At 37.0% G+C, this 23,494-nt stretch overlaps 1 protein-coding gene across 12 annotated transcripts in view; it reads right to left on the minus strand.

The window, feature by feature from the left end:
* Window positions 1–23,494, minus strand: part of RPS6KC1 (ribosomal protein S6 kinase C1) — a 316,680-nt gene that overhangs the window by 170,161 nt on the left and 123,025 nt on the right. For all 12 annotated transcript variants that reach the window (XM_042925687.1, XM_042925694.1, XM_042925693.1 and 9 more), the window contains 2 exons: window positions 10,020–10,067; window positions 8,735–8,867 (listed from right to left, as the gene is read on the minus strand). In XM_042925687.1, coding sequence (XP_042781621.1) covers window positions 8,735–8,867; window positions 10,020–10,067 — 181 coding nt within the window. The remainder of the gene's footprint in view (window positions 1–8,734; window positions 8,868–10,019; window positions 10,068–23,494) is intronic.

Consider the following 23,494-nt stretch of genomic DNA (forward strand, 5'->3'; position numbering starts at 1 on the left):
GGAAATACATAAATTTAAGTGCTGCTTAAAACTGTATATACTATAGTGTGTGTGTGTGGGGGGGGGGGGGGGGGGAATCAGCAATATTATTCCATTTTAAAATGCCCAGTCCAAGATTAGAGGGGAGATACGGCATCCGGTATATAATTATGCCATTATAAATGACATATTAATAACATTTTCCCCATTTTCTCCCTTCCCCACACACGTCACGTATGGAAGAAGACCAAGTAAACCAGCTGAGGAAAATTAATTGGGTATTAATGGGGCAGGCTACTGCAATTCTGATTCTATATTCTGATATATATCAGAAACCTATAACAGTAAAATCATGAAAATCAATTTCACAGAAATCATAGAAATCAAATAAACACAAAGCAATCCAATGTTTTACCAGCAATACTTGTTAGGTAGTTGTTTCGCTTTACTTTTCTTTTGTTTTAACCATTAAAAACTCAGCCCGTTTCACTCATTAGAATCTTTGAATAAATAACTATAATAAGTATCAAAAACCCATCAAAGCTTTACTGTATTGTAAGAAGAAAGAACAGTTCAATTTGATCCAGAAATCTGATAAACAATAATTGCAGAAGCATACTTTGTGAAGATACAACTGTATCTTCCAAAAATGGGAAATAATGTGTTAAACATGAATCCCCTCTATTAACATGGAAAAGGCAATTTTTTTCAGCACATTTTTAATGTCTTTATTAAGCATCCTATACCAAGAGTAACATTCGTAAGAGAAATAATTACTGACAGTCAATTATATCTATAAAAAGGTAAGTGGAAGCATCCAAAAAACGCTTTTTTGTATACTGCCTTTTCATTTCATTTAGAGGGACTCAGTAAATACATAAAGCACCCAGTACTGTGCCTGCTATCGAGTAAATGTGCAGTAAAGGTTAGCTGTTACAATATTAATCCTAAGATATTCAGACATCCTCTCTACCAGTGACCTAGTTAACAGCCTTCTCCCATTTTGATAATAATTAGTAGTATTGGACATTAGGGCATTTAACTTTTCACTCTCATTCTTGTCTTGGCTAACTTTCTGTCTTCACTAGGTTATACTTAGTGTTTCATATCTCCCCAGAGTCAAATTAAAATTTAAGGGTTCATATATAGCTTTGAAACACATTCACAAAAGACGGCATGCATTGATTCCATCTTTTTTTTTTTTTTAGTTTTTTGACAACAATAACCACATTCCTCTTATCACAAACACCTCTATTGTGGCACACTGACAATAAAGCCTGAACCTGAAGCTGGAATTCCTGTATGCAATCCAACTATAACAACGTGTGTTGTTTTCAGTTCTCCTAGATGGGGACTACTGTGAGGACAGGACCGTCTTTTTCATCTTTCTCTGTCTACTGCCTGATCAGTGCACAGGACATGGCAGGCATTCAGTCAGTGGCTGGCATTCTTTAACTCAGACGGTAACTCATCAGAATGTGATGTGCCATCACAAAGCAGACAGTCTCTGTAGTCACAAAGTTCCAGAAATAGCAAGACACAGTCAAGTTCCAAGAAAAGTTTCATTCATTCTTAGGCCAATTTCACCTAGATGAACTGCTGAAATCTAAAATTCAATATGCTTAAATTCTTTCTTCTTGCCCCCAGATCACTTCCTCTTTCTGACCTCTAAGCCATTCTGGCACAAAAGCTTTGGACCAAACTTAAGATTATTTTTTCCTCCCTTGTTCTTTCTACATCTGACAAGTTTCCAAGTCCTATAGGATATACCCATAAGGTTTCACATAACGTTTCACATAGTCTTCCTCTTCCATTGATTCCTTTGGCCATTCTCCTTGGAATAACTTTATAGTTACAACCAGATTCCTGCTTTAACTCCTTCCTGTATCACTCTATCATACTAACTGCTGCCCAGTGAATCTTCCACTTTAGCACAGATCTTACATCATTTCTCCATTCAAGAACCCAAATCCCCTCGACCCCCTGAATGATATACCAGCTCCAGAGAGGCACTGAACTCCTCAGTAATACAGTGTGTCAAGCTATGATTTGGTTCTCCCCCTCAACTCATCAAATACTTCATCTGAATTGGATTTCTCCAAATATAACCCATGCTGGGCTTTTGCTCAAACTATACCTATCACTTAAAGAATTTACTTTCTTATTAGTTTGTCCAACATCTGCTTGTCAAAATCCCAACTATTCTTGACAGCCTCTCAGAATTTGTTTTCTTTTACCAATTTTTTTGATATCCCCTCAGCAGATATGACTCCTATCTTCTCTGAGTTTTTTACATCACTTAGTCCCTCTTACAACATTTAAAATATTCTATTTCACATTAATATTACTTTTATGCCTTTATCATCTCCTTTACCAGACCACAAGGAGAGGATTCTGCCTAGCATATAAAATAATATGTATTAAATAAGTATTTATTAAATTGGGTTATAGAAAGATGGTATCCTTCCAAGTATTTTGAAAACCTTTCAAGAATAAAGGTCTATAAATATTAATAATGTCATTATTTTTTATCATACTTTCTTCCTATTTTAAAACAAATATATGGCTTCATTATAAACAATTTAAATAAAGAAAAAGAAAAAGAAAAATATACAAATCACCTAGAAACACCATTAACTATTTGTACATTTATTTTCAGGCTTTTTATTTGTGACTAACATCACATCATGAACATTTTCTAATTTTCATGAGACTATGAACTTGAATGGGCTATACAGCATATCCATGGAATAGATGTTCATCTATTGTTGGACATTTACATTGTTTCCAATCTTTTACTATTAGAATTAAAATAGTATGTACCTTCACATGGAAGTATTTGACATCTCTGACAATTTCACCAATATAGAATACCAGAAATGCAAGTACTAGATCAAAAAGCATGAATATTTTTAATGCTTCTGTCATGTGTTATGACGCTATTTACAGAAAGGCTGTACCCAAATCCACTCCCATAAGCACTGTGTATTAATGCCATCTTCATAGCAACTTGCCTATATTGGATATTACCAAGTTGACCGATTTGATTAATCAAATATGGCATCTCCCTTAATTTCCATTCTTTTCATTATTACATAGAATTTTTAAATGTGATGGTTGACACTTTCTTTATAAAATTTATTCCTAGCCTAAACAAGCATCCTAAAGTAAACTGTAAAAACTGCATTTTTCAAGAGAAAACAAAACTGTTTTAGCCCTTCCCCATTGTTTGCTAGGTACCCAGGTAAACTTAATGCTTGATATGGAGCTATGGAAACAAAACTTGAGTCCTATCCCATATTTTTTATCAATTACAAAAATCATGAAAATCACAAAACTTACAAGAACACATTATTTCTATTGAAATTTGTCACCCACAAAAGCTGAATAGGTTTTCCTTTCTACCAAGATTAGGCCTAATAGACAAACTTACACAAATGTCGACATTATTATTATAACATTAAAAACATTATCCTTTTTAAAAAAAACAACCCTGTTATTGAGAAATCTCAAAATATAAACAGAAAATACCTAACATATTTATAATTTTTAACACTTTAGAAATATAAATGACACCTTTCTAAGCGCCATTGAAGCATATAAAATTGGAGATATTAGCTATTTTAAGCTATGAAATTAGAAATTCATAAAGTTTATAAAAACTCTGTGTCTCTCATTAAATTTTACTGATTTTCTGAAAGACTGCAAAGAATATTTGTTAAATTTGCTTGGCCAGAATTAGGACCCGACATTAACAGGTCTGATAAAATACTGCTGAACAATGCTCAAAATCATTTTCTGAACCAGGAATTCCAATTCAAGAAATTCATGCTACAAATAGTTCTCAAAAAAAGAAAACAGAAGTATACAAAGACATATAAGCAAAAGTACTAGAAACAATTTAAACACCAATTAATAAGAGAATAGTTAAAAAAATTATGATAAGTCTATAAACCAAATATTCTTTATTCAAAGAAATAATAGCAATATTTGCAAATATAGTAAAACCTTGGATTGCAAGTAACTTGCTCTGCGAGTGTTCCGCAAGATGAAGAAACATTTCTAATAACTTTTAACTTGATAAACGAGCGATGTCTTGCAATAAGAGTACTACATGACGCCGAATGTCACATGATCACAACTGAACCAATGATTCTTGAAATTCACTTTGATACACAAGTGCTTTGGATTATAAGCACGTTTCCGGCACGGCGCATGCTCGCAAATTAAGGTTTTGCTGTACTTACATAGCGTTTACCATGTGCTAGGTACTATTCTAAGTGTTTCACATATATGAACTGCTTAATCTTCACATCAACTGTATGAGGTAGGTAACTATCATCCCTATTTTACAGATAAGGGAATGGAGCCACAAAAACATTAAATACCTTGCCCAAGGTCACACAAGCTAACAGTAGTCTGACTCCAGATTCCTTGTTTTTAATCACTACACTGGTCTCTCTTAACACAGACCTATATATACTGCTAGGGAAAGTCACCCAAGGTACACTGTTAAGATAGGGGAAGAAAACAAGCTATAGAACAATATGTAGGATCCTTTTTTTTTTTTTAACTAGACGGGTAGAGAGAATATATTTATACACAGAGGAAAATTTCTCCTATTTTTAGAAAGTGGAACAGGGCATAAAAGTGACTAGGAGGAGAGATTTTTTTATTTTTATTTTATGTACTTCTATATATAGTTCAAATGTATTGCTTTATATATTAGTTTCGTAATAAAAAAAAACTTGTTAATAAAAAAAGAATAATTTCACCCCTGGGGTCCCCAGGTAATTTGGGGTTACTCTTTCCCGTCCCTCATCTCTCTGATGTATCCACATGTGCAGGCTTTTCCAATCATTTTCTTCTAACCTAGGCATTCACCTTTTCTCTGACTCAGCAGCCAGCAACTATGCACTGAGCACCTTCTGTGCACCAAGTATTCTGCTAAATGCAGGGATACAGACGACGAAAATGACACAGTCCCTAATCTTAGACACTTAAAGTTTTAACGACACACACGGCCTTGACTGAATACAATTACTTTCTCACCTTTTCCTTCCCAAACAGAATTAACATAAGGGATTCATTAATAGGAACAATAAATATTTTAAATCTCTCTCCTAAAAGCCTGTCTGCTATATCCAACTGCCCACTCAACACCACCTGGATATTTAATAAGCATCTCAAACTCACAAGCCCCAAACCGAAGCCCTGATTTTTTCCCTCAAAATCGACCTCTCCCACAGCTTTCCCCATCTTAACAAATGGGAACTCCATTCTTTTAGTTAGTTAAGCCAAAAACCTTGCAGACGTGTAAAGCACAATCAGGTCAGTTCTATCTTCAAAACAGATTCAGAATCTAACCATCATGTCTTACCACTTCCACCTCTAATGCTTTGAGCGAGCTACAATTATTTTCACCCGGATTGCCACAAAAACTTCCAAAGTGGTCTCCCTGCTTTTGCCTTTGCCCTCCTAGACTACATTTTCCACAAAGCAGCCAGGGTGAGCCCTATCTTGCCACTCCTCTGCTCAATATCCCTCAGTGACTTCCTTTTTATTCAGAATAAAAACCAAACTATAAGCCCACAGAAGGAAGATCTGCCCACCGGCCTCCCCACTTCCCCAAGCTCTTCCCATTCTGCTCCAGCCACAGTAACCTTGCTGTTTCTTATACCCCAAATACACTCTTGGCTCCTGGCCTATTTGTTCTCTCTTTCTAAGATGCTCTTCCCTTACATATCCACAACATTCTGCCTCTTTACTTCCTTCAGTTCGCTGGCCAAACGTCCCTTTCTTAATAAGGTGACCACTCTAGATAGAATAGTAACCCCCCCACACACCCTTTTGGCATTCCCTTTTCCTTCTTTTATTTCTCCATAGAATTTATCTCCGTCTGACATATATTTACTGATGTATTTGCCTATTATCTTTTCTGCTTCTCAATGTAAGCTCCATGTGGGCAAAGTCTTCATTGGTTTTGCTCACTGCCATGTTACAGCTAAGCCTATATCCCAGTAAGTGCCAACTTGTTTCTAACTAAACAAATTAAAAATGGAAGGAAAATGAGTCCAAGAGACTTACGTGAATCCTGAATAGTCCTGTAAGCGGGAGGAAGCTAAAGCCACAAATCATAAATATTCAAGCATTTGTATTACAGAGAAAACAATTGTTCAACACTTATTTTTCAGGAATAGCTATTTATACATATGAAAGTAATGTGTTTGTGACTTATGCACAACCTTCTAATTCACAGAGGTAACAAAGAAAATACCACTAACATGTAAAAGATAGCACACCGCCCGTCAAACAGTTCACTTGATTGCTCAAGTGAGCAATCCAAAAAATTCGCCTAGATTCCTCATTCTCTAACTAGAATCCATCACAGGTCCCACTGAGTCTACCCTCAAAGCATAAGGGCTAGAACCATTATCTCTCGTCTAGACTATACGTTGCTCGTAGCCGGTTTGTAATCCATTCCCCATACAACAGCCAGAGTGATCTTTTTAAAATGTAAATCAGATCTTGTCGCTGCTTTAGATAGATATCCAGGGGTTTTCCAATGCACTTGAATAAAAGCCAAAGTCCTTACCCTTCAGTACAAGACTCCTGCCTATTTCTCCCATAGCCTCATATACGACGACTGCCCTCACCTACCATACACTCCAACCAAATTGTCTCCTTTCTTGTTTATCGAACGTTGTTTTTGCTTTTGATTTCTTAACATTGATCTCTCCCACTTACATCCAAATGGTTGTCATTCAGCACTCCTCTTAAATGGCACCTTCTTAGAGCAGGCTTCCTTGACTACCTAATCTAAAGTAGTCCCCCTGTCATCCTATTTTAGAGTTCTCTGTTAGAGATCAGTGGAGTCCCTATTATTAGCCAATATTATCATGCTTTTGGTTTTCTGTTGGACTCTCCACAAGAATGAATGTAAGTGTCAAAAGGGCAAGCTCTTTTCCTGTGTTGTTCACCTAAGAGAGAGTCTAGCACATAATACACACTCAATAAATTTGCTGAATGTTAAATGAATCTACGGTCCCTATTTGCACTTTAATTTAATATCTTTGTGTTATAAAATCTTCTTAAAATTAAACAATAGGCACCAGAAATGAACAGTCAACAAGAGATCCTCCCTCACCAAGTTTAAATAATCCAGGGCAAATTCTATGATCACGTAGCCATTCAGAGTCAGGTATGGCCAACAATAAAGGAAAAGAAGCTTGGTAAAGATCATCTGAAACAGTAGAATTGAATTGATAAAGATTTTCTCAGAACTAAAGTAAAAACAGCTGCAACAGCAGCTTTAAGAAGTATTAAGACAGAGTGAGAAGACGGCAGAAGAAAACCGGAAGTGTGTTCTGGAGAAGGAAGAGAAAGAACAGGAAGAGGCTGCAAACAGCAGAGGCAAACTAGAATCGAAAATTTTCCACAGATAATCTCCAACATGAATAATCCACCCTGGGTAATAGAATATTGACTATAATTACATTCATCCTACTGACCTTGTTCTAAATTATTATGGATTATTACTACGCAAGTTATTTTGTTCCACACCAGAGGTGGCTGTATTTCGCTATCAGATGACATGACCTCTAATTCAATAATGTCTGTAATGCACTGGTATCCTCAGATAAAAGCTGTCTATAATGTCTGAACAAAGGTGAATTAGTTATCCAATTCACACACGCAATTAACTCTCTTAATACCTGAGAGACCATGGAGCCCCTTCTGAATTTCCTATTAAATACTACATATGGAGGTCTTCCCTCCATCTGTAGTTATCTTGTGCTGTACTTCATAATAAACAATATTAATAGTTTATTGCCCCCGTCAAAAATCTTGCATTAGTTATCATAAAAGACCTCATTCCACAAAGCAATGACTCATTTTCCTGGGAAAATGCATTAAATTCAAATGCCATGCCTATTAGTAAAACACAACACTTGTTTATTCTCAGTAATGTAAAAATAATAACAACACCTTCGTGAAATATGGAAAATAATTTAATTTTTTTTTACTATTTAAAAAAACACCTCTTAAAAGCCAAAAGGCGACTGTTTATTTTGTGGGTTTGTATTTATATGCTGTATTTAGTCATTCTAAATAAAAGACTATTTATTTAAATTCAGGTATTAAAGGGCAAAAACAAATCAAAACATAGTATTTTTTTGCCACCTGTTCCCTCTACCAAGAGCTGAAATTTCATAAATAGTTTGAAGGCAGGGCACCATGCCTCTGCTTTGTACGCATATGTGATGCCAATGGCTGAATTCGTAAAAACCCAGATCAGAATAACCAGGTAATGTCAAACGTTAAGCAAATACCCGTGCATTCTAAAAAAGGAGGTAATTAATTAATTCTTCAGGGGATGCTTTTTAAGTCGTCTAACATTAATGTATCCTTTTCGCAGAGAACAAAATAAAACCCCTAAAATACAACCTCGCTCTTTTAGCACAACTTCACCTTAAAGTTCTCATCAGAGTAGACCAATTCTAGGAGAAAGTAAGTAGTTATGTATATCTAACAAGGTTACTGTAGTTCAAATGAAATCCGCTGCTCACCTGGGTTTTCGTTTTCCCTCACAACTCAAAGAGAGCAGAGGAATAAGGAAACAGTTTCTTACACGTGTTTTATATGTTTCATCTGCTCATGCCATGACAGAAGTAAGAAGGACATTATGGAAACGGAAGAGCTAAGGAGATGATGACATTCTTTGCTCCATAAACAATTTAAACTACAAACTAACCTTCCGCGTGCTGCAGCACAAGAAATACCGACTCCTCAGAAATGATGTACTTGTGCAGACACACCATGTTGGGCACACAGCGGGGGATGATGGTCTTTCTGTTCCTGCTGTATTCACTGCTTTTCCTTAGACCCTGACAGAGAACAAAAAGGTCAGTTGTACCCTCAGTTGCCTTTGGAGCCTGCTGTGCTCTGTGTTTATCAACCAAACTAATCTATCCGAGTTACTCTGGGCTTCAGAGAAACCACTCATCTGCTGCTCTATGCCCCTCAGTCCCTGGAGGCTCTGCTGATGGCATCTGGCGTGAATCCAGAGAACGGAAGATGCCACAAAGCTGCCATTAAAATCAATTACGTGGGTCAGTGTTTTTATTAGAGATGCTCTCAAACTAAGTCACCAGGATGATACACAGTTATTTCTCTATGACCTTTTCTTAAGTTTTATTTTACATATATAGACAGATCTTTAAAACAGTAGACATTGTGAGATCATTCAAATTTCTGAGACACAAAACGTATTCCTGATGAAACAGGTGATTTAAAATTTCAGGCCAAAAACAGTACAAAGACTATTTGAAGACTTCTCCAAAGGAACAAGGTGGGTATAGTTTCTGGTGTCTTACCCTGGTTTAAAAATCTGGGGAGATGCCAGTGATAAAGTATACTCAGAAAGAAATTTGTTAATGTAACTTACTGCCATGCTGTAAGAATCTGAAAAAAATACATAAAACTAATCTGAAATTGATTAACTCTAGATGCTGTAGAAATGATTAAATTAGGATATTTTAGAATATGTACTGTCATAAGCCATTTCAATTTTGAAATTACAAAATGGAGGGATGTTTCTTTCCTTGCTCCTAGAATTTAGATTAAAAAAAAAAAAAAAAAAAAAAAAGAGTGCCAGGAATGTAGATAACACTTTCCCAAATACCTGAAAGAGACTTTAAGGCAAAATTTCAGTTCTTAGGGACTGTAATCATAATCAAAGGGCAACTGTGTGCAGTCCTCACAAATTACACAAAATGTTTTAGAGGTATATTTAAAGTACACACTATATATTTAAACATGAGGGAATGAGTCTTCGACTTATCCAAATGACCACCTCTAAAGGCATGCTATAAAGTATTTATCAACTGTGACAAAAAACAGGAAGTAAAATAAATACAGACCACCACAAATACAAAAGAACATTCAAATACCCAAGAAAAAACATTAAATATTTTTCTTTCAGAAGCGTAATTTGAAAATAAATTCCTAAATTCATTCAACATACAAATTCTACTTACTTTTAAAATGAATGTCTGCTCTGTCCTTGTGTCCATTACAAGTAAAACCTACATAAAAGACATGAGTAATGAATCATTCACAGTACAATGAAACATGGACTTGTAACTTTTTGAAACTATACTTTAAAGGTTTGGGGAATGGGGAGTGTTGGAATTGACTCCACCAAAGTTGTTAATTTCTGAATAGATTTTTTTTTTTAAGTAACCAAATCACAGGCTTAAAACAGTCTTATCTAGAGTAGGTTTTACTGGGGTTCATAGGTGGCTCAATGGGTTAAGCATCCGACTCTTGATTTTGGCTTAGGTCATGATCTCACAAGTTTGTGAGTTCGAGCCTTGAGTCAGGCTCTGTGCTCACAGTGTGGGATTCTCCGTCTCCCTCTCTTTCTGCCCCTCCCCAACTCGCTTGCATGTGCATGCTGTCAAAAAAACCATTTTTTCAAGTGGGTTTATTATAGTTTCCTTTTCTAAAAATTCCATATTTTAGAAACATTTCTATATATTTACTTATTTCTATATAGAGAGAACATATATGTATATAATTATTTATATATTTTTTAAAGAAATATATTTAAAACAAATTTAGGAATTTGTTTTAAAATATATTTCTTAGGGGCGCCTGGGTGGCTCAGTCGGTTAAGCGTCCGACTTCGGCTCAGGTCATGATCTCGTGGTCCGTGACTTCGAGCCCCGCGTCGGGCTCTGTGCTGATAGCTCGGAGCCTGGAGCCTGTTTCAGATTCTGTGTCTCCCTCTCTCTGACCCTCCCCCGTTCATGCTCTGTCTCTCTCGGTCTCAAAAATAAATAAACGTTAAAAAAAAAATTAAAATATATTTCTTAAAAAAATAAATTAAATAAAATATATTTCTTAGAAGGAAAAATTTTCCCTTATGGAATATATATGGTTAAGAGGAAGTAAAAAAAAAAAAAAAAAAAAAAAAAAAATACAGGCATTGCTAAGTCTCATTTCTCTTCCTAAAACCCCTTATGTAGCAACTTGGTATAATGATCTCAATGACTCAGGCTCCAACTTAAGACTCCCTTTTGGTGCTACTTCTCTAAGACTCATCCTAGCTCCTCTTTTTCCATTAGCAAATCCTGTCAGCTCTATCCTCAAAATGTACCCAAAATGTGAACTGACTTGCCAGCTATTACCCTGATCCAAACAAAGATCTATCTGGATTATAACAATGGTCTCCCAACGGATTTCTCTACTTCCTCATTTGCTGCCCTATGGTCTGTTCTCTAAATAGCAGTCAGTGTTTTCTTTTAAAACAATAAATCCAAAAAATCACCTCAAGACCCTGCATGATCTCACCCACTGCCCCCCTCAAGCAACCCCCTCCCCCCACCCACCTTGGCAGATAGGAAGAGTGCCTATAGATAGGGGATTGATTTCTCTTTACCTACCAGGTACTAAGTGTTTACTATGTGCTATGCTTTAGCCATCAATGTTAATTCTTTCAACTACCTATAAGATACTTTTACCCTTCCTATTCTACATGTGAAAACATTAAAACTTCATCTATAGAAACCATAATGGTAGATAATAACAGCATGTACCATTTGTGAGAATTTCAGTGAAATAATCTTGTAAAAATGCTTGGTATCGCCATTTAACTACTATTGCTATCACTATTATTGCTTCTTCTCCCTGACATATGCCCCCCACAGCCCCTTAAAACAAGTACTCATCTTCCCATATTCAGCTCAAATGTCTGTCTCTCAATAACACTGATTCTCTCCTTTCTTCATTCACCCACTGTATACAGTACCAACCCCTTGAATTTGATTTTATTTGTTCATGTGTCTATCTCCCAACCAGATTTCAAGCTTTTCATGGGTATATCATAGGCAGAATAATGGTCGCCAAGGACGTTCATACCTTAATCTCCAGAACCTGTGAATATGTTACGTTCCTGGCAAAAAGAACTTTGCAGATGTAATTAAGGTCTACAGACCTTAAAACAGATTATCTTGGATTACCAAGGGGGCTCAATCAAGTCCCATGAACCCTGAAAAGCAGAGAACTGTCTCTGGCCAGAAGTGGAAACACAGAAGTGATAAGGGCAGGAGAAATCAGAGAGATGTTAAGTATGAGAGGGTTACACAGTTGCTGGTGCTAAGATACAGACACCCGCATGTCAGCACTGGAGAAAGGCCACCGGCAGCTCCCAACAAGCATGAGAAGGAGCAGACAGCTTCTAGAAGCAAAGACCAGTGTTCAGCTGATAGCCAGTAAGGAAGAGTTCAGTCCTACAACGGCAAAGAAAAGAGTTCAACCTACCACCTGAATAAGCTTGAAAGTGGGTTTTTCCCCAGAGTCTTCAGTAAGGAACACAACAGTGCCGGCACTTTGATTATAGCCCAATATGACCCACGTCAGGCCTCTGGTCCAAAGAACCTTTACATAATAAATTAAATTGTTTGAAGATGCTAAGTTTGTGGTGATTTGTTACGGCAGCAATAGAAAACTAATACAGGGCAGAAATTGTATTTCCTCCAACACATAACACATCCCGATCCCATAGTAAATAAATGTTCAATAAACATAGTGAACAAATTCAGGCTTAGAAGACAGATGGCAATATGTGAAGGGAGCTTAGAAAATAAGTTGGGACTAAAGTTTCATATTTGAGCATTCTCCATCAAAATAACAGCTAAAAACATGAGACTGTACCCCCAACGAAATGTTTACACTGTGCTGGATTTCAAAGAATTAAACGATATAATGCACTGAACAATCCAATGAGATAGGTATATCCATTTTTCCTTTGTGACTGGCTTTTTATAAATTAAAATATAGCTGGGGGCGCCTGGGTGGCTTGGTCGGTTAAGCGTCCGACTTCGGCTCAGGTCATGATCTCGCGGCCCGTGAGTTCGAGCCCCGCGTCGGGCTCTGTGCTGACCGCTCAGAGCCCGGAGCCTGTTTCAGATTCTGTGTCTCCCTCTCTCTCTCTGCCCCTCCCCTGTTCATGCTCTGTCTCTCTCTGTCTCAAAAATAAGTAAACGTTAAAAAAAAATTAAAAAAAAAATAAATTAAAATATAGCTGACCTACAATATTGTTAGTTTCAAGTAGTGATTCAACAATCATATCATATACACTATGAAATGCTTACCACAATAAGTGTAGTTACCATCTGTCTACCATACAAAGTTATTACAATATTATTGACTATATTCCCTATGCTGTCCTTTTTATTCTCGTCATTTATTTTATAACTGTAAGTCTGTACATCTTAATTCTGTTCACCTGTTTCGCCTATACCCCCAACAACCCTCCTCTCTGGCAACCACAAGCTTTGTATCTCCATATTTATGAGTCTGTTACTATTTTTCGTTTGTCCATTTGTTGTTTTCTAGATTGCACACATAAGTGAAATCAAATGGCATTTGTCTTTGTCTGATTTATGCCATTTAGCATAATATTCTCTAGTTCCATCCATGTTGTCTGAATGGCAAGATGTCATCCTTTTTTGTGGCTAATTTTCCACTGTGTACATGCACCACATGTTCTTTATCCATTCATCTATAGATGGACACTTAGGTTGCTTCCATATCTTGGCTATCGTAAATAACATTTCAGTAAACATAGGGGTGCATATAATCTCTTCGAATTAGTGTTTTTATTTTCTTCAGGTAAATACCCAACAGTGGAATTACTGGATTATATAGTATTTCTATTTTTAATTTTTTGAGGAACCTCCATGCTGTTTTCCACAGCAGATGTACCAATGTATATTCCCACCAACAGTGCATGAGTATTCCCTTTTCTCCACATCCTCCCCAACACTTGTTATTTCTTATCTTTTGAATACTAGCCATTCTGATTATTATGAGGTGATACTTTGCTGTGGTTTTGACTTGCATTCTCATGATGATTAGATATGTTTTCTCATGTCTGTAGGCCACCTGTATGTATCCTTGGGAAAAATGTCTATTCGGGTTCTCTCCCATTTTTTAATCAGATTTGTTTTTGGTGTTGAGTTGTATGAGTTATTTATATTTTTGGATATTAATCCCTTATCAGATATATCATTTGCAAATATCTTCTTCCATTCAGTAGGCTGCTTTTTCATTTTATTGATGGTCTCCTTCCTGTACAAAAGCTTTTTAGTTTAATGTTGTCCCATTTGTCTATTTTTCCTTTTGTTCCCCTTGCCTAAAGAGAAAGATCCAGAAAACTATTGAGACTGAGAATCGATTACTGCCTCAGGCAGTTAGGAAACTGTTGGTAACTTTCAATACTGTATTATGCTGTGAACTGCTAGAGCAGAAGCCAGACTGCTCTGGGTTAATAATGGGTGATAAGAAGATGGAAGAGATATATATAAATCTTTCAATAAAGAAATATGCCAAAAGAGGGAAAAAACACTAAAATGAAAGAGTTAGTGGGGACATCAGGTCCAAACTATTTTCTGATAAAATACACCTATTCTCCCCATAATTTCCCCTTGGGCTATATGCAATCTTGAATCTCCAAAGCATGGAACCACATTCAAAGAGCTTGAACTTTGAGACTTCATTTAACATGTCGTATGTGTAAAAGGAGACACTTCGGTCCTCCCTCTGCCTTTGCAGAGAGCTTAATAAACCTCTATCGAGTTTGTAAAGTAGTGTTCCTTAAATCCTCTGTGTTTTGGTACCAAGTTGTGACTGTCTTAAGCCACTCACCAGAATGTCAATGTTCTTTAAATAAGATACATCTCTATGAAACAGAAAACATTTCACGAGATAAAAGGTATGGAAGATGTACAAAAGAATTTCTTTTGTCTACCAGAAACCTCTTAACTGGCTGAACAGAATATATCCACATGAATCAGGAGTGATTCTTTGCTGATCTTACTTAGCCATGAAGCATGAAGTGGATCAGATAAAAAGACCAAATTGAGATCGACAAACATGGCTGGGAAGTGATGCTCTGTTTGCATTTACTTTCTTCTCCTACCAAGTTTGTTTGCAACTAGACAACGTTCACATTGAGGCAATAAACACAAGAACATATGTGATTTTTTTTTAAATGTGCCCTTTGACTGTCAATTTCTCCCAAACAGGTGTTGGCTAAATGATTATAAATTGGCCTCTGGATACACCTCTTCAACTGAGCCGTACAGGGCTGGTGATAATATAATTAGACCTAAAAACATCAGGCTGGTGAATGCTTTCCATCTGTTTGGCAATAATGTTTAGTTAACAATAGTCTTTAAAAGAAGCACCTTCAACTTCAGTTCTTAAAGTTATTTATAGAGCCATTCTTAACACACCAGCACTCCTGCTAACAAGAGCTTTAGCCACTTGGAAATTATTAGCCATACGGCTGTATACAAAGAGAAACGACTGCATTTAACATCTGTATCTTTCCAAATTTACACGCTTCAACCTCATCTAAAGTCATTTCTTAATGAACAGTGCTATGGCACTGCATTAATATTATAGTTGCATGCACAAAGATCATAAGGAGCCAAACATTTTTTTAATGCCAACAGTAGGCTAATCTGTAATGAAGCTGTCAGCATAAAGGACAAAATAATAGCTTCTTTAACCCTCAAACAGAATTTGTTCATTTGTGGACTAGAACACATCAATTTAAAAACTGCTCATGGGTTTGCTCACCTTTATAAAGACAAAAATCTAATTTGGTACTAATTTGATACAATTGTCTTTTCCAATAAAAGGCTCCTAAAACCATCTTTTATTTCATGATAAAACAAGTACTCTAACTAAAACTGTCATGAAATAATTACCTTGGATAACATACCTTATTGAGAGAATACAATTAATGTATTTCTCCCTTTCATTTTTCACTCTCACTTATCAGCACTATATTAGCATATGGTCTAACAGAAGAGATTACTCCATCTTTGCCCGACGTAATATATAGAATGACTGCCTCTAACTGGGGGGGGGCAGAAAAAGCAGACAATTTATCCCTTAAGGATTGGCCTCATCTGTTCTTCACTTCCACCAGCACAATGAGACTTGCCCACTCTCCTTTCATAACGGTGGCAGGAAAGGCTTCAACTGATGATAGTCCAGGTTTTTCTATCCATTACAATAAGGAAGGCCTGATATTTACCTAGGCACCACTTGTGGGAAGACAGGAGGGGTGGGGCCATATATCAAAAGCATCAGATGATTTTTTCTTAAAGCACAGGAAGAATAAATTTGGAGAAAAGAGAGAGATGCTCCTATAAGACACTATCATTGTGGTGAGGAAGTGTGAAGGCTTTCCTCTGGTGAGGATTAAGTGTCACCCACTCTTGAAGCTGTTTACAAATTTAAATGTTGACATTCAATGTATGTAAGTCTCTGAAAATAACTTTAGCTCCAATTCCTTTCAAAAGAAAGATTATGTGAGTAAATTTGAGGGAATATCTATCTATCTCTACTTTGGTGCCAGTTACTTCACAGGATTCTAGAACAATTAATAAAAGTTAAAAAAAAAAAAAGTCTACAGAGGTAGTCATATCGGACAAGCACAGGCTTTCCCTTAATGACATCACACTACTATTTGTGTTTGCTAGATGTAATCTGAATGGACTTCAGAAGTTGTGTTAAGTTATACTACTGGGAATTCACATATAAATAAACATCTCGAAAAGAATGGGATCAATAAGAAAGAAGCCAGAGAAAAAATGGAAGCCCAACTCTGCAAGTTGAAGACACTTTTTCTCAACAGAGTTTCAGCCAGATAAGAATATACTTACTGTCCTCTGTTAAAAACTAACTTAACCATTATTAGATAAATTATCAACTGAACCCATCTTGGCAGTATTACAGAAATTGGTAATCTTACTTTTATGCAGAATTTTTTTTTAATAGACTTCACGCCCAGCATGGAGCCCAATGTGGGAACTGAACTCACAAGCCTGAGATCAAGACCTGAGCTGAGATCAAGAGTTGGAAACGTAACCAACTGAGTCACCGAGGTGCCTCCACAGAAACAGCTTTAAGCAACAAAACGAGGGCACTAAATCTTTGCTTCCTCCCTGATACCATGTGATGATAATAAAGTTATTTCTATTTACTGCAAAAACCCATCTCATTTTGTATGCTTAGTATTCAAACTGTATTTCCACTCTTATTTAATTCCATACCTTATTCTCATGACATCTCTTATAAAATTCCAACTACCAGAAAACAAGGAATAGTACTAGGTAACCTTTAATACCAACAACTCTCCCTACTGGGCCCTAACTTTCTTTTGCCTTAACATCAGAAGGCTAGCAACAGTCCCTGTGCCACCGCCAGCAACTCCAAAAGTAAAAGATGTTGAGCCCACAAGGGGCCTCAGTGGCTCAGTCAGGTAATCATCCGACTCTTGATTTCAGCTCAGGTCATGATCTCATGGTTTGTCGCATGGAGCCCTGCGTCTGGCTCTGCACTGAAAGTGCGGAGGCTGCTCAGTATTCTCTATCCTCCCCCTCTCTCTGCCCCTCCCAGGCTCACACGCACTGACTGACACTCTCTCTCTCTCTCTCTCTCTCAGAAATAAATGATAAACTTTTTAAAAAATTTTTTTTAAAAAGATGTTGAGTCTACAGTTTTTGTCCATCAGAAGCTGCAGTGACAAGAGCATCAGCATGACCAGACTGTGGAGAGGCACTTCTCTCATGTTATGCCATTAAACCAATCTGTCCTCCATGGTCATATGCTCACAAAAGTATTTCACTGCGAAGAATTCAAATATGAAGAGTGAAATTTAACATAGATACTTTGTAACTGTAACCTCAAGGATATTTTCATTTTACTAGCCTCAAGGATCTATGTTTAACAAAGCATGAAAGGTACCCCCAGATTTTTTTTTTTTTTTGAGAAAGAGAGAGAGAGAGACAGAGAGAGAGAGAGAGAGACAGAGAGAGAGAGAATCCTAAGCAGGCTCCATGCCCAGTGTGGAGCCCAATGCTGGGCTTGATCTCATGACCCCATGACCTGAGCTGAAAAGTCATCAAAAGTTGGATGCTTAATCGATTGAGCCACCCAGGCACCCCTAAAAGGTACCCCGGGGATAAAGGATTTAAGGGAAACAAACAAACCAACAAAATCCTTACGAGTCTTACCAGTGTTTTATTTGTGCTAGGACTTTCAAACCATGGCACAGTATCATGAAGTAGGTGAACAAACAATCCAAAAAGGATACTGCGCTGTGGACTGGTGGCTAAGTCAAAAAAAATCACCAACAATTTAGAACAAGGTGAAATATCTCTTTGAGGCAAGGTGAGTTCTTCAAGCTTCTATACAACCACACAATCTCTTCAAAGGTCGGAAACAAAAGAACAAATCTACCCAGATTGTACGGAGGTAATAGATCCACAATTCTGATTCAAAATACGAGAACTCAAAAAAAACCTCTAAGGGTTTACAGAAGTACGTTTAACTACTAAAAACATTTCCTATGTCAGTTTATCTAGTATTTGTCTTAACTACAGGCAAAGTGGCGCAGGAAAAGGGAGGAAAGAACCACATTAGGAAATGCAAGCAACACCAAACTAAGCTGGTAAATAACTAATTTCCCTATAAGAAAACAACTAATGTTAGATTTCTTTAAATGCCCAGACATTTGCAAAGGTTTTAGTATGCTAATGTTTTAATTAAAAGATACTTCAGCAGTGAAAGCTCTTTCATATGCACTACTGATTCTTCATCAAACGTTAACTTTCCAACTTAACCCCAGTACAGCCGGTGGCAGCCTGAAGGTTTACCATCTGCTGCTACCCAAAGTCACTGTGGCCACCTTCAGAACATATGCATCAAAGCCCGAAGATAAGAGACTGCCTAATACTGCCTAAGTCAGCATAAGGGGGATGACGGACCCAGAGGCAGGCAACAGGCAAGCTCCCAGAAAATACAGAACATCATGAACCATCAGTCACCTCTTAGAATACATACCCAAGGTCACAGGGGATTCTCATGGTTGAACAGAAAGACAAGAGACATACTCCCTCTAATGGGATTGACTTAAGTAAATTAAGTGAATGTGATGATTTTTTTGCCTTTAAAAAAAAAGTGCAGGGGCCGATTAGCCACATTTAGAGTGGCCCATAATTTTATTCAAAATAAGGATACAACGAATAAAATGAAATATAAAAGCTAAGGTATTTTAATCAGTCTATGAATAATAATCAAGGTTTCTTTTATGCAGTCATATAAGGTACTTTGTTCTGAAAGGTTTCTAGGTACCATCATACCCACAATCCAAATGTTACCCAAGGAAAATGTACTTTCTGAGATTAGTTTTATAAAAATATCTACAAAATAACAATTAAAAAGCCTGATTTCTAAGGCAATGATTCTATTTGCCACAATATTTCATATAGAAACAAAATATTATCACGTCTCTTAAAATATTAAAAACAGAGAATCTTAAGAACCTGGCTACATTCTACCATAATACTGAATAATTGGCATATATTCATCTTAAAAGAAATCAACTAGTAGGAAGCTTTCTTGTATGTCATTTTTGCTTTCTGGGTTTTATGGGGTTTTTTTCCATATTTTAAATGCAGTTAGGAGAAAATCAATATAGAAAATATTTTTTAGAAAATAATAACAAAAACATCTTTTAATTCTTGGCTTTAAAATGGCAACAGATGCATTTGGTTTGCATTAATTCTATATTAATCCATATTTTTAAAAATTCTTCAAAGCTTCCATAGGGAATTAGTTATAAATTAATTTAAAACCAGGGCATTATTAAGCATTTATATACCATAAGAACTGTCATAATGAAGCCCATTTGTCCTGCCCTCTATTTAAACTGAATATAGCCCTAACCTGTTGAGTGCAACTATCTATGATCTCCACAACCTAGGTGAACTCAATTTACGCCTTTGTGTACTTAGTAACTTCAATAATGATCATGGTGATTTTTTTAAGGACCATACTTTGTCACTGTGATAGCTAAAAATAAATGCTACCAGAATAAATTCATCTTCGAAGATATGCTATTGATGAGGGAGCATAAGGCAAGCTGAGGGCAAAGTACAAGCTAGCACACCCCCCCAACCCACCTGCCAGGTAGGATATGTGTGATATTCCTGGGAAACTCCTGACTGCCCAAGAACAAAGGAAAGGAAAGAAAACAAATGATTGACTGATAGAGACCACAGTCATGCAGGAAAGGAGTCTCCTTCAGTTCCCAGACAACTTAGTAAACTGCAAGAAAAAGGCAATCTTATCCATAACCTAATCGCCAGAAATCTATAGACTCTGTTTCCTAGAGCCCTAATACCACCCTCATCAAGATGCAAGGGGGTTTAAAAAGCACTTGCCATGGTGATGTGGGAAACAAAGGCAAATGAAAAATTAAATTCCCTTACTGCCTACTCCCTTGACAAGTCCTTGAAACAGGCAGAGTGACCTTCCTCTAGGAACTCAGCTGCCTCAATGACATTTTGCTGGGGACAAAAGGGAATCTTGGCTCAACATTATCCTGACCCCCCAGGATCCCATGAGTCTCCTCAAACACATAAAAATTCCTTTGCAAACCTCCTTTATCTTTAACCCCCAAGTATATGTTGGCAATCATACTCCAAGCTAATGGCCCCCTGATACAAATCTGAAGGGTCTCATGACTGAGGTTTTACTAAAAGGTAATAAATGGCATTTTCCTAAGAACAGCGAGCCCCTCAAGATCCTGGAAATCTTGCTTCCAAAATTTCTTAGAGACTTAGGCTATCCCTAAGCCCCTCCCAACCTGAAGGTATATAATCAGTCATTCTTCACAACCCCAGTGCAGCTCTTTCTGCCCACAGGTCCTGTCCCAGGCTTTAATGAAATCACTTTTGCACCACAGACGTCTTTAAGAATTCCTTCTTGGCTGTCAGCTCTGAACCCCTACAATCACCCCAGAATCCCATCACTATGAATATATTATGAATCATATTAGAAAAAGCAAATAAGCATATTTTGGTGGTGCTAAAACAGATCTGCAAATACAAGTAATTTACTCAAAATGCAAAAGCCACTCCTTCCTACACTGTTTTATTCCTTCAAGAGGCACTGAAATTGGGTTGGCAAATCTTCTTTCAACAGACTAATATCAGGATCAGAAAAGATAAAAAGGATCCAAAAAAACGTTTCTCCATTTCCCATCTAGAAGTCACTTAGTCAAACCCCTGGATTATTCATCTTTAGGCAAATAGCTAACTCCAGTCCAGCCCTGAAGCAATGCAAAAAAGATGTGATTCTCCAGGAAATAATCCAGGGAGTAAATATTTCAACTGCAAACATGAATTTAAAATCTCTTATATTCCTATTAGCCAAATGTCAGTGAATGTAAGCCATTCCTCAAAGATGTCTCCTACCATGAATGTGAGGCTAATGATCTAGTGAACAATAAAGTTATCACAAAAATGTCTTTTACATACATATATGAAAGAAGAGTTTTACGTTGTATAATTTTTCAAATCCTAGGCCTATACATCTTATTACTTCATGAAACCTGTTTCCAAAGGACATGGTGTGTCTTTGTAAGAAAACTGGATATAAATGTAGCAGAAGGCAGAATATAAAAGACAGAAAAATTGGTTTTAAAACAGAAATGTTGAAGAGCTACAAAAAACATCCACTTAGGAGGCTCTTCTCAGATCCAAATGCTTTAAAAGCTAGATCTCTCCACCTCTGTCATTCTCATTTTGATTGTCTGTTTTTGGTTTTTGTGAAGCAACTGCCCAAGGCCACAAAGAGATTATGCGAAACAGAGGTTAAAACTCTGAAGTTCTGGGTTTGCAGGCCTAAGTTCAGCTCATGCCATTCAATTCCATAATGAAACCATTTATTTTATTTCTCTGGTTTGAATTCTGAAGTTCACTTGGGATAATGACTTGACACTGTTAAATTCAGATGAAAATTAATTCAATTAAAAGTATACGGGCGCTCGGGTGGCTCAGTCGGTCAAACATCTGACTTCAGCTCAGGTCATGATTTCAAGGTTCATGAGTTCCAGCCCTGCGTCGGGCTCTGTCCTGACAGCTCAGAGCCTGGAGCCTGCTTCAGATTCTGTGTCCCCCTCTCTCTCTGCCCCTCCCCCGCTCATGCTGTCTCTTTCTCTCTCTCTCAAAAAATAAACATTAAAAAAAAATTTTTTTTAACGTTTATTTATTTTTGAGACAGAGAGAGACAGAGCATGAACGGGGGAGGGTCAGTGAGAGAGGGAGACACAGAATCTGAAACAGGCTCCAGGCTCTGAGTAGTCAGCACAGAGCCCGACGCAGGGCTCGAACCCACATACCGCGAGATCGTGACCTGAGCCGAAGTCGGATGCTTAACCTACTGAGCCACCCAGGCGCCCCAACATTAAAAAAATGTTTAAGTATAGTCTGTTTTATTTAGCTTTAGAGCCTTCTTATTACATTTGCTAGAAAAACCTGATACTCTAGTACTGATATAAACTATATTCGTTCATGCTCGGATTTAGTATTTCCATTCTGCTGCCAGATGTGCTCCAATCAATATGCTCCAATCAATTTATAGGCCCTGAAAAGTGCAATTTAAAAACCAAATATGTCCACCAAGTTTTTACACAGTGTTCAGAATCAGTATAGTATGTATTCAGTTAATAAATGCTATCTTATAATAATGATGGACACAGAGGCTACATCTTCAAGTCAATCAATACATATCCAACTAAATTGACAATGTCAAAGGCAGTCTGATTCCAATTCAGAAGAAAATGCCTCAAGAGCAAGGAAGCTTTAAATGCTATCATTTTTAAATGTTTTAAATGAGCTTTGTACTTCTGTAGCAGATGGAGTTGAACTTCTAGTACTGATTAAAATGTAAGTGTTTTCATACGACCTAGATAATTTAATATAAGAATACAATGCGTCCATGTTTTGAAAAATTCCAAAATATTTTACAGCACATATGAAACACAAAGACACAACACTCATTCCCAAACTGAAAATTTCAATGACTGCAACAAAGTACCCCAATAATCTAGAATACAGGTGTACTCCGAGAAAAAGGAAAAGGGGAGGTGGCGCATGGAGAGGAATGTTTTGACAATTTTCAGTTCAAACTACCCTCCTCCCGTCTTAGTGTGATCCAGCAGGTAAGGTACATCTTGAGGTGCAGATTCACAGAGTATTTGAAATCTTAAAACACATAAACTGTCTCTTTTCGATCCCTTTACCATTATTCAACAAGCGTTTACTAAATCCCTACTGAATGGACAGCATTGTATGTAGTCAGGCATTATCAGAAAAAAATAAAGAGGAGTAAGATACAGTTCCTGCCCTCCACGACAGGTTAACGATATATTTAAGGCAACTAAAGTCATACAAGTGAAAATAATACACAACTGAATGCTGAGCTTAATTCAAAGACAGAAAAAATGAGCATAGAGTCATGGAGGAGGTAAGCTTCGGCTAAGTTGTGAAAAAGGGACTAAATATAGATGGGCAAGAAAGAAGAATCGAAAGGGCTGAAGTAGTTAGGGAGAAAGCATGCTCTGAAAGACTCCCACAAGCAC

Source organism: Panthera leo, chromosome F3, assembly GCF_018350215.1.
Source record: "Panthera leo isolate Ple1 chromosome F3, P.leo_Ple1_pat1.1, whole genome shotgun sequence".
In the NCBI taxonomy this organism is placed as follows: domain Eukaryota; kingdom Metazoa; phylum Chordata; class Mammalia; order Carnivora; family Felidae; genus Panthera; species Panthera leo.